The sequence below is a fragment of the Triplophysa dalaica genome, chromosome 1, assembly GCF_015846415.1.
Source record: "Triplophysa dalaica isolate WHDGS20190420 chromosome 1, ASM1584641v1, whole genome shotgun sequence".
NCBI lineage: Eukaryota > Metazoa > Chordata > Actinopteri > Cypriniformes > Nemacheilidae > Triplophysa > Triplophysa dalaica.
The window spans coordinates 4,738,904-4,757,661 of NC_079542.1; the positions used below are offsets into that span (position 1 = coordinate 4,738,904).

The 18,758-nt window shown below is 37.5% G+C and overlaps 1 protein-coding gene across 2 annotated transcripts in view; it reads left to right on the plus strand.

Annotated features, from left to right (window-relative positions):
• The first annotated feature begins 313 nt into the window (after window positions 1–313).
• ppargc1a (peroxisome proliferator-activated receptor gamma, coactivator 1 alpha) overlaps window positions 314–18,758 on the plus strand; it is a 267,178-nt gene continuing 248,733 nt past the window's right edge. For both annotated transcript variants that reach the window (XM_056749146.1, XM_056749154.1), the window contains exon 1: window positions 314–442. In XM_056749146.1, the coding sequence (XP_056605124.1) occupies window positions 362–442 (81 nt within the window). In that variant the 5' untranslated portion in view covers window positions 314–361. The remainder of the gene's footprint in view (window positions 443–18,758) is intronic.

Here is an 18,758-nt window from a genome sequence, read left to right on the forward strand (position 1 = left end):
TATAAACAACTTTGGCCCAACAGGAGGTTAAGGTCATTTAACTATAAACCTATCTAACGCACATTTTTTATCATTAAATTGACCTGTTACACAATACATTACACAATCCCACCTGCCTCTGATACTCCGAGATTCGTCCGACAAACAGAAACTACACAACAAGCAAAAGGATGCAAACATCACCCAGTGCACAAACTCTGCGCGCACGTGACAGTTGAGCCGGTGGCGCGCTCGCGGTTGTCGTTCCGTGAACCCAAGGACGCGCAGAACCGAGCCGGGCTGACTGAGCTTCGCCGTGGGAAACAAACACAAGCGTTCACCGAAGAATTCCCTCACATATCTGAGCGGGCACACGCACACGATGGACGGATACGGGCTGTCAGAGGACGAGATCTTCTCACCGTGTCTCCTCAACTTCACCTGGGAGAATTCAAACGAGCAGGTAAGAGCGTCACGCCTCCTCTTGTCAGCCTTATCGCATCTGATTTATTCCCTCAAACGATGCTGTAGTGATATCTCGTGCCGTGGTTGCGAGTTTTGCGTGGTAAACAAACAAACATTGACTTATAACATTGTCAGCAAGTGTGATATTGTTGCCTGAAGTGGCACCCTTTACCTTTTGAATAGCCTATATGTTATTTTATATTTGTATTTATTATAATTGTACTCTGGCACTGGTTTGTTGCATTTTATGCTTTGTTGTACTTGGGTAAACATTTCTTATTGTATTGTTCAAGTTTATTGCATAAAAACTACTCACGCAAACTTCAGGTATGTCTACGTCATCACGTCGCTCGAATCGGCTCGGCTCGGATCGGTACTCAAAAACACGGGTGAAATGAGCAACTAACACTTTAAAAGTAAGTTGCATTTGTTAACATTATTTTAAAAAACAACAACAATGAACAACAATGAACAATACTACTTAAGCATTAATTAATCTTAGCGTAACGTTTACTTTTTAAATCAGAGGCTGTCTGTTAGCATTTATTAAAGCAAAATGAAGTAACTTGAACAAACATCAGGAATAATTATGAAATGCTGTATGTTAATATATTGAAAGATATAAATAATTGTAGTTCATGTTAGCACTATGTTATTGAACGAGTTCTTATTGTAAAGCTTTACTGCGCTACTGAATGTTTTAGCTCATGTTCTAGCCACCGTCATTCAAACGCTATGATGAGGTTACGTGAAGTCAAAATCTTTTATCAATAATGAATAAACGCAATATACAGAATAGCAACATCAAAAGCACCAGTCGCCTCTACAATAAAAGCAAAAAGGTTAACTATTTTAAAGTAATTTAAACAGAAATGTGATTTTTTTTTGGCACAGATCTACGAAGAAGTAAGGCGTGGATGTGTATGTCAGATTCATTTTGACATCAGTGCTCTAGAGATATTTGATATGAAATTGTACTTGGCACATATCAGCTGAGACACGTACTGGCCGCAGTTTAAATGATGTATGAGTCTGTTGGTAAGAAAAGGCACCTGCTGTTCAGGAGTATTGGATTGGTTCTTGGAGTTTCATAGCACAAGGACTGTACTTAAGAACAGTTTGAGTCATCCTATCATCTACTTGTTAGGTTTTATATTTAAAGAGTTTGTTCATTCAGATATGAAAGTTCTGTCGTCGCTTACTTGACATTATAACCATATGGAGAGGAGAACTTTTGACGAATGTTGACGTTTTGTATATCCAATGAAAATAAATGATGACCGAGATATAGACGATCACTAACATTCTGAATAATGCCTCAATTGTTTCTTCCACGTAGGATATAATGTACAATGTGGATACAGATGGGTTCGGAAAAACACAATGGTGAATAAATAATGACAGAATTGGATTTCCTAAGAGAGCAATCTTTTAAAACATTAAATAATTTAACAACGGATTATAGAAAAAGTAAAGCTGCACGATAAGGAAGAGAAATGTGATGTATGTGACAACCTGTTTTGGGCTCAACGTTAACGCTTGTCCGCTTGTACGGGACAAGTGAATATTTTGTTATGGGCAAGTGAGAGAGAATTTGCCCGACCGGACAAGTAACTTGAGAAAAATAACAACAGTGCAACATACGGGTAGAATAATAAGAACAGGTGCATTAGACAGAGCTGCGTGTTTGTGTGAAGTACGTTTGTCATGGTTGTGCTTGTTTGTGTCTCACAATAATCAACAGTGCCCCGGCAATGAGTCCATTTAACGTTATGTTAACCAGCTGCGGACATGGAATCCTGTTATTTAAATGTCATCTGGCTGTTCTGCGTGTCTGAGTGAATTATATGCACGGTTTAACATACAACACGAGTGATGGTCGAGGATTTAGCTGCGTCTACACTGTTTGAGGATATGAACATGTAAACGTCATCTCCACAGATGCACTGAGAGTTTATTTTAAGAGCGTTTTAGTGAAGTTATCGGCAAACACACAAAAACTATAGTATCTAAGAATTCTCATACTATAGTGTCTAAGAATATTACTGCAGTTTACAAAAGTAAATACTGTAGTATACTACAGTAATTTATGTGGAAAAATACAGCGCTGTTGTATAGAAAAATAGAAAAACAAAGAACTTAAGCCCTAATTTATCCATCTGTATGTAACATTAATGTTATGTGTCATTTACCTGCCTATTCATGTTGAACTGGAATTGCATATTTTTTTTAAAAAAACGTACACCCTTAAAGTCACCATGCAATCAAACAGGAAAAAAGTGTTTTACACAGTGTTGCAGTGATTATTATAAATGATGTATCCGTGCATACCATTATTAAAAAAAATGTAATCTTTAATCAAAAACGTTAAGCTCCTCTGCCCCTACAACAACAACTCTTCACCACATGACTTCAGCAACAAAAAAGAGTTTGGACTATACTGACTGTCCAATGGCCGGTCATTTTTAGCCCTCCCCTCCAGGCCCAATTTGTTAGAAACCAAACAAAAAGGGAAGGAAAAAATAACGCCCTACTTTTTTTTTTAATTTTAGAAGCCGTTTCACTTGGACACACGTCACGATATGGAAACGAAGTCAATCGTAATTTCTGTTTCATAGGGAAATTAATACTAATAATAATAACTGCTTGCATTTGATTTAGTCACGGAGAATAGATCTATAACCAAATTCAGGCGATCACACTATAAAGCAAACTTGACCAATCTAAATCCATAACAATTATATTGATTATATTAAATTATAATTCAAATAAAATAAATATTTTTTTAATCTTCCGAAGGACAACCATTTTACAATGCTTTATGTCCAGCCCTGCCTGCTTAATAATGCGATGTGATTTGAAATGATATACTTAGTCTTAGTGTGCTTTGTATGAAATGTGCATGTGCTTATGGAAAAGAAAATGCAACTCACAAGTTTCCATATAGAAAAAGAATAGATTATTAAAACATCATATGATTATACAGCGTCAAAAAACACCTAAAGATTTTTAGAAGTAACAGAGATTGTTTCAATAATGCACTTGAGGGATTGTACTTCTTTGCTGTCCACGTGCAAGTAATCTGCCTCAAGGATCGAATCGGCAGAAAGCTTTTCAAATAATGCCTTTCACAGTAAAGAGGTGGAAGAGCTAAAGAAAGAAAAACTTTCGAGCATGTGTGGGAGAGTGTACTTTTGGCTTCTGCTGCCTTTTTCCTCTCGTCTCGAATGGACCAGAGAAATAAATAAATAAAAATAAGTGCAATGTTGACACACTGTGTCCTTGTGCCCAGATTATCCACTCATGCCTGAACGGTGGATAAAGCCTCTACATTATTCAGTCAACTTTGCCTGGCGTGCTGGGCCTGGGCTGGGAGAGAGATGTAGAGTCGCTGAGCGCATCTCGCCGAGAGAGCTTCACTAGTTTAAGTTGGATGTTTCAGCATCCTATGCTTGGAGCGTACATGAGCCTTACAGTTCACAGGCGCTGGAATGACAGGTTCATTTATAAAGTGTGCTGTATTCTCAGGGGGAGCTCAAGTGTTCGAGAAAAATCTAAACACAGTAATAGAAGCGCTGTTTTGTTAGAGAGTAAAGAATTGGCCTCTTTTCAACCTGGATCTTCCTCTTTTGAGGCTGCTGTTGCGGGTGCTGAAATTTTAATCATGCGTTTTCAGGAGTGCTTTAGAAATTCTACACGTAAACAAATATCTGCCAGTGTCTGCTCCTAAAAATGTTTTGGTTTTGTCTTTGCAAAGCGAGCAAGTATCTGCTCTGTGACCACTGAAAATGTTCCACAGAGGAGAAGGAAACAGTGTCAGGCCTTCTGAGTACTTCTTAGTGGGTTTTGTTGAGCTCTTGTCTATTTTGTATTTTAATGTTTAATGTAGTTGAGATCTGTTTCCTGAAATTACTTATAGGAAAACACGCTCATAATTTCCTCATCCTTATTCCATCCCAAATGTAAATGACTTCCTATCTTCAGTTGAACACAAAGCAATGGATATTTGATGTATTGATTGATAATTCAGTTTAAATTTTTCATAGTTTTTTATAGTTTTCTCTCACGAACATACTGTTAAGTTTTTGCTCTACAGGAGTAATTTGGATTACCTTTATGATGGATTTATTTTTCTTTCTGGAACTTCGACACATTGACCCGCATATGTGAATATAACATGACTATGATGATTTATATTTATGTATATCATAGTCTGTCTGAATACTAGGGGTGGGAGAAAAACTCGATGCATCTCGATTCATTATCTACCGATCCAGAATCGATTCATAAAAATTCAGTTCAAATTGCCACTATGCGCAGGCGCGGAAAATAAATATCCGTCGACAGATGAACGTAAATGTGCTGGCGAATCTTTACAGTCTACGTATCATAGTTACCAACGTGCCTCCGCTTGAAAAACGACTCCGTTCAAGCGCCTTGTACCGCCGATTTCAGCCAGCACTTGCCGTTTTCAGCAGCATAAAGCACCTCGGTGGATCTGGAGCCTAAATGACGAATATAACTGTAAAAAATTATAGTGTAAACATCAATAACAGCTTTAACTCGACAAATGAACATGGTATAAGCGCAGGGCTGTACGTTAACTTGTTTTGCACGTAGCACGAGTGATGCAGAGGTTTAATGTTTTGTAGCACAGGCCAAACACATTCTTTTACTATACAATAATTATATATTTGTCCACATACTGTAGCATACTATTATATTATATACTATGGTACACGTCAGTAAAATTCCTCCTTTTGCAGGTACAATAGTGTTTTTGAGCCTTACCACAGTAAATATTAATTTTGTAAATAAGAGAAAGTATACTTTAGTGTTTATGTAGTTTATCAATTTACTACTAGAAAACTACAATTTACTATAGTAAACGTTATAATACAATACAGTGTTTTTAATCTGGATCTTCAAGTTAACTAGACTTTCACTTTTACGCTTTGTCGCAAAGAGAGTGTGGTTGACAAATAGGGATGGGTATCATCAAGATTGTATCGATACCTATATGGATACTACTTATCGATACCGGTATTTATAAATACTGTTATGGATACTACGCTCTATAATTTGATGCAAAAACACATGATGTGAAAAGATGTTAAACATTTTTAAGTTTCTTTATTACAGCTGAGCTTTAAAACTGCAGTTTATGTTGGAGCAGATGGTTGAGTGGTTCATGCTCGGAGATATGGTGCCGGTGCGTCCCGGGCGATCCAAGTTGGAATCCCGGCTTGTGGTCCTTTCCCTGACCCCTGAAAGCTCCACAAGTGCAATCATGCTACTCTTTCACTCATAAACACGCAAAACAAGCAGATTACAAATACATGGCGGAAATCATATGGCCCTAGAAAACCACACATACGTCAAGCAAACTTCTGCCATTCGGACATCATTCAGGGATGGAAAATGACAGGCAGCAGCCCATAATTCGCCATTCAAGCTTATGCATACTCTGGAATTGACCCAATTATGTACCGGTCTAAAAAAGTAATGGTTCTTGGTACCCATCAGACGTTGCTTTTTACACAAGAGAAATAAACTCTCAGAGCAGCTCTGGAGATGGAGTTCATGTGTTCATGTCATCATACAGTGAGACGATAACAAATGCACAAGCACACGCGTGTAGTTATATGTTATGTTGTCCAGCTCATTAACGCAAAACAAGCAGATGACATATTTAACACAAAAACACAAATGGCATCGCGACCAACACACCTCACACAAACTGTCTGTGTCTAAATCACGTGCAAAACTGTATCACAAGCGTGCTACACTTGCAAATTTATTTTCCGACAGACAGATTTTTTGTAGCATGTGCAACACGTTGCATCTACAGCCCTGTATAAACGGGATAATCCAGCTGTGTACATATAAACTTTATATGTAAATGTTACATTTATTCGATTGTGTTGTGTGAAGAAAAGAAATCATGCAGATATGAGACTCCACGAAACTACTCCTTTAATATAAACAAGCCACTTGTATAAAAAACATTTTTCAAATATATATATTTACTTTTTCATATGAGTGTATTTTAAATATATGTGTGTGCAGTGCATTTATATCAATATTTGAATACACAAGCATACATGTATTTAAGAAATACGTGCAAATTAATATTAATATTTATATATGTATATGAATTGATATACAGTAGACAGTGCTCTGCGTAAATGAGTACGCCTCCTTTGAAAAGTAACATTTGAACAATATCTCAATGCACACAAAAAACATCTAAAATGTTGACAAGACAAAGTTTAATTTAACATCTGTGACATAACTTACAATATAAAAATGTAAGTAATAATATAACTAAGAATAAAAACGTTTCAGCTTTACTCAAATAAGGGTGAGGCAAAAATGAGGACAACCCACAACAAAACCTACTACATCTTGTACTTTGTATGGCCTCCATGATTTTTAATGACAGCACCAATTCTTCTAGGTATAGAATGAACAAGTTGGTGACATTTTGCAACATCTATCTTTTCTTCAAGAATAACCTCCTTTAGAGACTTGATGCTGGATAGAGAGTGATGCTCAACTCATCTCTTCAGAATTCCCCATAGGTGTTCGATTGGGTGCAGATCAGAAAATGTACTTGGCACCTGAATCACTTTCACCCTGAAATCCAACAGTTGCCTTTGATGTGTGTTTAGGATCGTTCTCATTCTGAAAAGTGCACAACAACCAAGGGCATGGAATGATGGTAGCATCTTCTCTTTCAGTATAGAGCAGTACATCTTTGAATTCATGATGCCATCAATAAAATGCAGCTCCCCGACACCAGCAGCACATGTGACATTTCTCTTCCAATGTGTTGCCATTGCTGACAGCAGGAAAAGGAAGGGGTTTTCTTTAAGTAACACCCTTTTATAGACCGCTGTCTGCTGGACACTTGTGTAATGAATCATTAGACTCACATCTAGTTGAATCTTGTTCAATTAGACATTTGAACAGATTTGCTCCAGAGACTTCCAGTGGGGTGTCCTCATTTTTGCATCACCCTAATTTGAGTAAAACTGAAAATTTGTTTCTCTAAGTTATGTTATTAACCTTACTTTCATGTTATAAGTTAAACAGATGTTATATAAAACGTAGTCTTGACAACATTTTGAAAGTTGTATTAGTTTCATTGAGATATTGTTTAAAATGTTACTCTTCAAAGGGGTTGTACTGATTTACGCTGAGCACTGTATTTATGTATCTATGCGTGTTCATTTATTTATACATATAAATATACACAACACACACACACACACCATATATTACATAAACACATTATTTTGGAACTGATCCATCTTTTATTTGTAAATACTGTACATCATATTTATATACAGTATGATTAAGTTACAAATTTCAAGAATGTCTATAGTGCAACATGTCAAAAAATGATCAGTTTACATACTGTGTAAGTACAGACGTCATAATAATAAGTTATAGAAGTTCATATAATAGAAGTTTCTGTCTAATGTGAGGTCACCAGATGAATGGTGTTTGTCCTTCAGAATATCAAGACTGAAGAGAGAACGCATTACAGTATTTGAAAAAAGTAAAAGCATTAGGTGATGTTGAAGATATTGGTTTGTTGTCAGGACAGAGAGTGTTTTCGAGCTGATAAACAGTTCTCAGAAGTGCGTTTTAGCTCTCTGTTGAGTCAAGAGTGTTTGCTCTCTGTTTGATCTTCTCAGGAGCCCCTTTATTGCTTTTTGAAAGCTCTGAGTATGTGTATTTCTTCCTTTTTCCCTCAGCGCTGATACAGTATTTAGTCTGTCGTGCAATTACAAGCCACTTTCATTTGCATTTATTTATTTATTGCATATTATGACTGCGCAGGCTCTTGTTTTGAAAACAAGTCTGGTCTGGTCAGGCACATTTCCAAGACGAGTCTGTAGCCCATAGAAATGATTTTGGTGGTTTGGAGCTTCTTTGGCACATAAATGCATTCTGTTATAAAGCGTCCGTTTGAGCAAGCTGCGGGTCATTGTGAGAGGTTGAGAGAATGTTTACGGAAGGAATATTTTGTTGCTATTTCTTGAAGTGTACTTATTTCGTGATTAAATATATTTAGGCCTCGAGATTTGATGCTCCACCACAATTTTTCCCTTTCACCGTTGTGCATTTTCTCGCAAATTATTTTTTCCTTTCCCTTGAGATGTACATCCGATGATGTCCTCTAATATACGATACCAAGATTATTTCTTTCTTTACATGGCTTACTGTGTGAACGCAGGGGCCGGCTCTTATACTGTATCTCTTCTCCTTTTTCATTCTTAGTCATTTTTATGTGTCCAATTATTTATCAATTATTTTGTTTGTCACAATGAAACAGAAGTTAACGTCCATTGCGTTATAAAGCTCAGCTGTGTTTTCTTTTGCAAAGTGTTGTGCAGATTTTTGCAAACATAGGCAGAAGTCGTTAGGTTATATAAGTGTGTAACTTTGCACAGTGAACATACTACAGTACATACTGTATAAATATTATTAGCAAAAGGGTAAGATGCTATTGTAAAGATATCCAGTGCCTTTTACTTTTTAGTTTAATTATGCTTCATCTTGTGAAGCCACTGCACAGCAGCATCAGAGCACAAACAGACCTGCAGCTACTGTCCCACTGCCTTTATTTATTCTTTCCTCTAACTTAGCCCATCAATTAACATCAGTGGAATTCAGCAGTTCAGCAAGTATCGCCGGAGTCCAGGCTTGTTAAGTCCGGCTCTGTGGGGTTCCAATCTATAAGACTGGACTAATGCTTCCAGCCATCAGAGCACACACACTGTACACTCTCTCTCTCTCTCTCTCTCTCTCTCTCTCTCTCTCTGTCTATGTTTCTGTCTGTATTTCTGTCTTTGCCTGTCTGTTCATCTGTCTGTTTCAGTTTATCTAAGAGATGAATAGATGTCTATCTGTCTGATCTGTCTGTCTGCATGTCTGTATATCCATTTCTTTATTTATATCTTTCTGTTTGTCTTTCTGTCTGTTCATCTATGTGTTGATCTATCTGTCTGTCTGTTCATTGTCTATCTGTCTTTCTTGCTCTCTATGTGTCTGTCTATATATCCGTCTCTTTCTGTATTATTTTTTTTTTGTCTGTCTTGTTCATTTTCTGTCTGTCTGCCTGTCTCTATCTATGTTTGTCTTAAAAGTTAATTTATCTACCTGTCTGTCTGTCTGTCTCTCTCTGTCTTTCCGTCTGTCTGTCTTTCTGTCTATCTCTTTATCTCTCTCTTTTTCTTTTCTCCTCTGTCATACTGAATCCCCAGAAACATAGTCCGACTGAATTTAGGCGGGATGCAGGCAGTTTACACGTGACTTTTCCCAGTAGCGCAGTAACACAGCACAGTATGTCTTTTACTTTTTCCAAATGATAAAACTAACATTTCTTTTAAAAGTATCTCCATAAAAGTTAAAACTGTAGTGTTTGAAATGCGCAGTAAGATCAATTACCAAACAAACAATCCGTTACTTCATGCCATTTATGCAGAGACGGAGACTTACAGGCAGTAGATACCCAACAGCAGCTTCTCAAGACCATGTAAATTGCAAATTACTTTAAACACTGGCAATTCAATCCGCACATTTGAAGACATTGACAATCTACAGAGAGACAGTTTTAAGTTAAAATCTTGCTCCCGGTCTGTCTTAATGGAAAGCTATTAATGCCGAAATGCCTGAACAAATGCTTCGCCTCGCAGGAATCGCATTTGTTATCGAGGCCATTTGTTATTGAAATGGAAAGCGCGCTGCTATTTTGCACATATGGGCATGAATAATATACCCAAATCCGGCAAGTTTATTTATGGCGTGAGGCTGTGTGTCTGTCTCTTGTGTTTTATTTGCTAGAAATGTTCTGTCTGAATCCTGACATCCTTTTGTTTCTATATAAATTCTTTATTGCTTTGCCGTGGCAGAACGATTTTCTCATGAGTCGGTGCGATATTAAAGCCCAACTTGTACTTTTTGTAGGGTGGAAACTGCTTTTTTATTGTCACGGAGCTTGAGAAATACAGCAGGCAAACACGCACGTCTTTTTGACATTCATATACTGTACATCTTTACCCACGAGGACGACCCCCCGACCCCGGCAGCAGTCCAGAGAACACATGATCTCGTCCCGCACCTTGATCCTGTACTGTTACATTAGCTAATGAAGAAGACGTAAGCGACGCCTCTCGAAATGCTGCGGTTGCACTTTCATGGGAACACCACGTCCTGTACGTACCTGGCCGAGGACACCAACAGTTCGAACTGAGAGACAAAGCAAAATGGTCACCTTACCCAGGGCTCATTGTGACGGCTGCCAGAGTCACCAAAGAGTCTCATCGGAAATCAATAAACTCACTCTTTAATTGTGTAAGAAAAGAGATTCCCTGTTTATGACAGCACATTATCTGTTAGGACAACTTGACTTTGGTTCTACCCTCCTGATTATTGAACAGATAATGAAAATGTACTTTCGTCTGGATTTTCTGGCGTTCCTTTAAAATGCACAATGAACAAATGTACAAATTTTAAGCTTATTAAGCTACAATTCATAACTTTTGCCTCTGCCATCATCTCTGTTCGCTGTCCTTCCGAAACCCCATGTGTCCAAATTAGCTGTTTTTCAGGAAATGGAAAAACGCTGTACTTTTCAAATGGTTAAATACTGTGTTATCAAAGTTGACAAGCCCTTTTTAATACTTTTTATTTGGTTAGATATTTGCAAAACCAAGTGACAAACTAATTATTTACGGCAAAATATAAAACATTTTTTATGGAGATACCGGGTTTCAGAAGGACAGCAGCGATTTGCAGGTAAGTTTATATACTTATCTTTGCGTAGGTTAAAGTCAAATCACATCAAATTTACATTTCCCACAAAATCGTACACAAGAGCTGCAATTATAAATCATCATTATAAGCTTACAATTGTAAATTGAGGTAAAATATGTAGACAGTTTTTCTTCTCATGTATTTCCTCAATAGGTGATTATTGTTTTATTCAAGCAAAAAAGTTACGTGTTGAAGCAACATTTGAACAAGAAACTAAAGTAATATTAAAACTTTTATCGAGATCACACGCCATGTATTATTGCGACCAATCTCACTGTTTTCCCCGATGAAGCGCGCATGCAACTTCAAAATATGAAAGTCAGATTTCATTATGTTTTGTTTACTCTTGCTTTTTTTGTGTGCCGTTTGTTCGCTTCATCAGCAGTCTCAGGGAGTCACCGGTAGGTGCTGAGATGCAGAATCATCCGGCATGTGCAACCTCTCCTGCCACATGCTGTGTCTGTACCTTTTCGTGCATTTCTTATTAGCCAATCGCCAAGGGAGCCAGCAAGATCCAGAGCTCTGATCGGGCCCCTCGTGCCTAATCAAGTGCTATAGCCACAGTGGGGCATTTGCATCATTTGATAAAGGGCCGTTGCCACCACAGCTGCCCTTCATCTTTCACTGGCGTGATTTCTACCCTTTTTCCACTTAGAATCTCTAAAATGCATAAGTAGCACCAACACGCACGCTTGATATTTTTGGGCTTTGTCAGTGTAAAGCAAAAACATAGTTTTGGAACTATTTAAGCTGAATAATGCAGTCTTTAAAATACTGTACCTGTGTAAAGATGCTAATTTCTGGCACACTCTGGTCTGTGGCTACATTTTTGGCACTTCCTTTTTTTACACTCAGATTTGATGGCACGTTGTGCTTAATTATTCATATCTATCTGTTACGGCAGGAAAATCGTATGGACACTAACATCACTACAACTGGTTAAATCTAATATTCCCCCAATCGTGTGTCAAGTTTGGATGTTATTCTTGTGGAAATTCCTCTGCTGTCAGTTCATGTTAGTCGGGGGACGAGCAAAGCTGAGGTGAATTCTGAACAGGTGATTTCTTTCACCTGCGAGCCTCGGCTTCTGTCTCAATATTTCTGTCACAATCTCTTCTTACGGATCTCTCTGTCATGCACTCACTCACTCACTCACTTTCACACAAACGCACACACCACAATCTTCATTGAATAAGAACTACATGCATTTAAACATTAAGCACTTTATAAATCTGTAACATAAGTTTTCTTATACTGGTTTTCAAATATTGTAAACAAATCAAACCGTATTCATCATGATTTTTTCAGTAGGCCTACTTAATTGTTTTATGCATTTAGTTTTCTGTTTATCGTATAGGGCAAGGCCTTTAAGAAAAATAGGTGGCACATGTGATGGCACATCATATGTTAGGCAGCGGCTCTTAAAGATGATCATGGGGTGCTCATTGGGTGTTTACCATTCCTGAGGGAAGACCCACCTCTCTCTCTCTTTCTCTCTCTCTCTCTCTCTCTCTCTCTCTTTCTCTCACTGTCACGCATGAAAATCTACTGTAAGTGTAGTTTTCAAGCACTCCACCTGCTAACCATTGTGCTTGTATTTAGATGTTATAATTCATGGCACCACCTCAAAAGCATAAAAAAATCCCCAAAAATACAGGCATGCCCGCGCTGGAAGTGACATTTGGAATTCACCAAGGATAGCTTTTTAATTTTTGTAACAGTCAGCCTCACGATATAAACTCGCCGCCACTCATTGCTCCTGCGAATTTACATATAAAGTGTCTGATAAGCATATTTATGTGTTGGCTGTGTGTGTTTGCACATTACGATGCCGAACATAAAAGAGGGTGGGGGGTTGCGAGCAATGTGTTTTGGATATCTATTAAACAAAAAAAACGAGAAAAAAATAATGCAAGGGGTACAGGGATAGGTGATGGAGCGGGGGGTTGTGGCGGAGAGACAGAACGCGCGCAGGAGATCCGTCTCGGGATTGTCAGGAGGATTTACGGAGCAGGTGTGCAGCCATCAATCACGTCAGCGTGTGCCAAAGACAACTTTGTGTCTCGCTGCCATTTGTACGGCTGTCCACACAAATTGATCCTTAACAAGGCGGCTCTCCTCCCCTCTTGAAGGAAGACTCGGCTTTTAACAGATCCATGAACGCTGTGCTTGTTTACCCAAATGTTGAAGAGAAATTAAATGTGACGCTTTGCAAACGGTTGCTTCCGGCGCATCAGAAGCAGAATGATTCTATGATGATAACCAACTAGGATTGTTTTGCTGGCCTCATTTTTTGAGACTAGCATTGATAGGGTGACATGCAGGATTCAATTAGGGATTTAATCTTTAGTTTAACTTGTGATTAAACAGATTTAGGCCATTACTGCTAACATTGACAGAACATTGGTAGATGCTTGCGGTGAGCCGGTTCAATGGGATATGACATGAGGACAGCGTAAATGATGAGAACGAATGACCATACCTTTTCACATCCAGGTGTAGTTGAATCTGCCTATGGGAAGCATATATAATTTAGCATTGTCAACAGTCCCTCTACCTCACTGAAAATGCTCTTATAGTGGTTTTTAGAGTAAATACACAGGGGAGTGGGACTGAGGTCTTGTGAAGTCTTAAGATCTCAGAAAAAGATCCACGCACCACACTGCTCCGCGTACAGAAAACTAATTTCTTTGAAAACGTGTTCATTTTTTACTTTCCGCTACTTTTTATACAATAGACCATAGCATTGCATCAGTCTTACAGACAATGTTTTCCTTCAAATGAACATCAGGTGAAACAGCATGACAGCTTTCATTTTTTAATTTTATTGCATAGTTTGAGATTGCATAGATTGTTTTGGTTCTTGCATGAACTGGGTAGGAAAAAATGGCAGGAACATACTTGAATTTTTTTTTTTAAGCTTTGCAAATTGTTCGTTTATGTGAAAATACAGTTTAAAACTAATGTATGTGTAATGTACGTTGTTCATTTCTAGTAAACAATACGTTTTCTTAATGACTTTCACTATCTCTGTTGGAAAGTGCAAGTAGGTTATTGCAGGTTTGCTTTGTTGATGGTGAGCGTACTTTACAAATGTATCTTTAAGTCTAATGATGTCAAACTTATTTTTCTGAGATAGTTTTTTGTATTTTATGAACCTGCTCAACAAGTCTTCTCATCACAGCTTAAGTAAAAACACATCGGTTAAATGATTGAAACTACACCAGAATGGATAACAGGTTTGCACATTTTTCCTTAATCTAACCGTTTTTAGTTCCTCAAAGAACCTTTCAGTCAAAAGCTCTTAAAAGAAGCATTTCATTTTTTACTTTTTTTCTGTGCAATTTTCTAGACGTATATACTGGTCCAAAAGGATTTCCGATTCAATTTTCTTTTTATTTCTATTTTAAAATATCACATATATAATTAGATCCTTAACACTTTGTTTGGTGATACATGTTCTGTGGGTTGTATTCAGTAACACTTTCCTTGAAGCATGTATGTATATTGCATTATAAAGAGTTATTAAAGGGTAAAATGCATTATAATGTGTGTTGTGTTGTAATGCATTACATGTCATTTGAAAGAATTATAACCAATTTAAAATGTGTAGTGTAACGATGAATTGCTAAGTGTTATAATGTATTAACTGTAATATCAAGTATTTATAAGTCAATACAATGCATTAGAAGGTGCATTACAATGCTTTAAAACTACTTTTATAATGCAACATACACACATGCTTCAAAGAAAGTGTTACCGGAAATTCGGCACTTCGGAATTTTCTTTTTTTTTTAAAGAAAGAAAATTGAAAGTTTTTGTTGATGTTCAAGATTTTTTACGGAAACCACACAGTCGGTCAAAGAATCATTTAGGAACCTTTATTTTTAAGTGTGTACCTATCAATCTTTATCACATTACATCTGATTCTCATTATAGCATATGTGACATCGGTTATAAAATACCCCGATTAACTGCAGCAAATAGCCAAGAGGAAACCAAAGAAAGGCTTCCTGCTGACGCTGCAAATGCCCACACGTGTACACCTCTCCGTGATTCGATATGAGTAGAGGACAATAGACCTCCAGAATCAAAGAAACAGCCTGTACTTGTGAATTATTGATGCCGATGATTTATCTCCCTTACTAGATCTGTCAAGAACTGAACGCTTGCTTCTGCTATACGTACGGCTGTTGCTAATTCGAGCTCGTAAAATTTGGCCGTTTTTTGACCAAGACGTAATTGCCATGGACTTTTCTTAGAAATAAGCCGTCGATTATTCCCTCGATCAGTCTAGCTTATTCCTTAATGCCTTGTTTAAGAGTGGGTCTTAAAAGTTTAAATTAACATTATCGTTTCATCTCCAGAGGGAGAACTGAAGCCCAGGGAGCATTTAGTCTTGTTTCACTGACATATATGACCACCAATGTGAACGTGGAAAGCAGTACAATGACTTAGTCGGTGGCTGGAGGGAAATTATCGGTCGATAAAACAGATTTTAAGGTATTAATGCATATTCTTTAACTTTTCCTTAATTTCTGGAGCTTATTTTGTTTCTGTATGTTTGTTTTGTAGGTTCAGCAGTTTCTTAAAAACAAATAGATTTAAGTGATTATATCTTTGGCATCCGCAAAAAAAACATATATTGCATCTAATGCAGTATATTCAATTCAATTTTAGCTTAAGCTATCTTGACATGTTGATATCCAAATAAATCCCAGCATATTTTTTGGTCAGTCAAGAGAGAAATACAGTTTCATCTTAAATGTAATGGAGAGAGAGAGAGAGGGGGAGAGAAAGGGATTGGTCTTCGTTTCTTGGGCTGTCGCACCTTCAATTAAATACTGAAAAGTGAAAGTGGGTTTCCATGTGGGCCTGTTGCATTATGGGATACTGGTAAACTTCTGAGAGCCAGCTGCTTCATATATCTTCTTAACACTCATACTTTACAATACATGAAGAATAGTGGAGCAGGTCTTGTGAATGTGTTATTCACATTGTAACACAAATCATGATGCACTTCTGCTTGCGTCACACTGCCATGTGATGTTAACTTTATCCGAAAAAAGTTTGACTGATCGGGTGATGGCAGCTGGAAAAGTGATTTTTATTTTCTAGTGTTAGCACAAAACCGATGCCTCAGGTATTGGCCCATCAGGGCCATTTAAATTGTAATTTATTTCCCTAACGTCCTTTTAAGTGTCACTATGTACAGCCTGCTGGCTTTGTGTCAAATTACATTAACCTTAAAGTTTTAGAGCAGGTGCCAAAGTCGACAGCCAAACTATTCTCATGCCTAAACAGACCGGGTTCACTAAAAATAACACTCACTTGAAGTTTAAAAACTTCTGGTTGTCTTCAGCACGGAAATGGGGATGGCAGCCATGACTAAGACCAAACTCTTTGATGGCTTTCTCTTTCATGACCCAGAACCTGTCTTGGTACTAAATACAAGCATTATATATTTTCGTTTTATTTTTTTAAATATTACATTCATAATACAATCTTACACCTTAAATATATTGAATTTTTTAAATATTTGTTTAATGCACGCATATGCATGCACGCACGCACACACACATTTTCATGAATTTTGAATTACAAGGACATCGACATGTCCTCAAAATGTAGGGTGCGTGGCCAAACACATCAATACACACTCCATTGTAAGGACTGTGCGTCCTTATAATGTAGGTCTAATAAGTGCACACACACAAACTACACTAGCCACTTTAAACTAGTTAACGATTCATTATTTTACTATACCTACATCAACAAATGTATGCATAAAGCAGCAAGTGAATGATCATGACAGAAAGACAGTTCTGCACTGCATTTTAACTGTAAGCAGCGTGCACCTTAAAAAGTTTAACCAGAGGAAATTATTTATAATTTATCGGCAATAATATGTCGGGCTAGATTTTATTTAATTTAATATTAAAAGGATAATTTGTTGGCCGATACTGTGCATCCCTAATATATATATACAATTTTATTTAATAAAAAGTGTTTGAAATGAAGCATTTTGACGAAATAATAAATGGCACAAATGGGAACTACTTCAATACAGTTTCAAAAGCATTACAGGGTGAGACCTGAAAAAACTGGCTGATAAAGTGCAAAGTCAAGGCAAAAGTTAACTACTTTGAAGACACTTACGTATGTCATTTCGGACTTGTTTTAATTTCTTTATTTTACAGTAAATACATTATTCTCCATTATTGTTTTGATGATTTTTTATAGTCTACAATCCAGAAAAAATATGAATAAGTAATTCATAAGTGATCCTAATCTTTTTAAGGAATTGTTATTGCCGGGAATGTTATAGCGTATACTACCTGGATATAATAACTGAATTATCTTGTGAGAGTTCATGGCCTGTATAATATATTGTTTATCACTTCTAACAACCGCTTGTGACATTTGAGCACCCAGCCACACTCCAGCAATGTAAACAGCTATTGAAAGTCTAGTTTTATGAAAGTATTTCATCCTGTTTTACTTTTAATTTAAAATTGATTTCAGACTAAATCTGTTATAAGTCTTGGTCTTGGTCAAACTGTTGCCTGCATCCGCCATGTGTTTTTTCCTCAAATAGTTCTATACACAGGACTGGCCTGCTTGTGTCTGCTCGAAGTGTCACCAACAGAAGGGTTTCACACCAGGTGAAATGAGCTGGGCTTTTTCCTCCTCCCTGAGCTTATTTACACCTCTACATCTCGCTCACCTACCTTCGCCATAGCTCATCGGCACACTGATGGCGCGTGATCTAATCGGCAATGATCATTTACGAGCCGCGCCTCCGGTCATAAATATTCAAATGAGCTGTATTTTGTCATGCTTTTAAGAAGCGTGTGATTTGTCCCTCGCTCTCCACCCCTTCTTACACCACAATTCATCGCCACCAATCTGCGGCGTCCTTTTTCCTCAAAGTTCTCCGTTGCAGGACCATGATTAGAATGGATGGCTGCGATACACCGCGATATTCAATCATCCACATGCGTGTCAGTTTAATAGTCGTTTTATGATTCCAAGATATTAATTGATCTGCCTTTATTACAGAACAGATTTAGGAACTATATGTTCATTACGAAGGAAATTCAAATTGCATCCTCATGCGTGCATTCACAAATCAGGCAGGGGTAGAGCTACAGTACATTCACATCTTTTATTGCATAAGTGACTTACAGGGCTTTTAAGCTTTTCTTTTGAGCAGTATTTGTTTCTTTTGAAATGGGCAAGCAAGCAAAATATGGGTGACACTGACATGCCACCGAATGCATATAAGATCGGCTTCGTATCTCTTGAGTTCTCGCGTGAAACAACTTTGCCGGACCTCAGCGTTTCATCGTCTCTTCAGCCTACATTGCTGACAAGGAAATGGTGATAATAGTAATAGCCTTTTATTTCATTGTGTCTTTAATTCCTCCTTTATCTCTCGGGAGCTTAATAAAGCCTTTCTAACTTACTGTCAAGAACTAAAA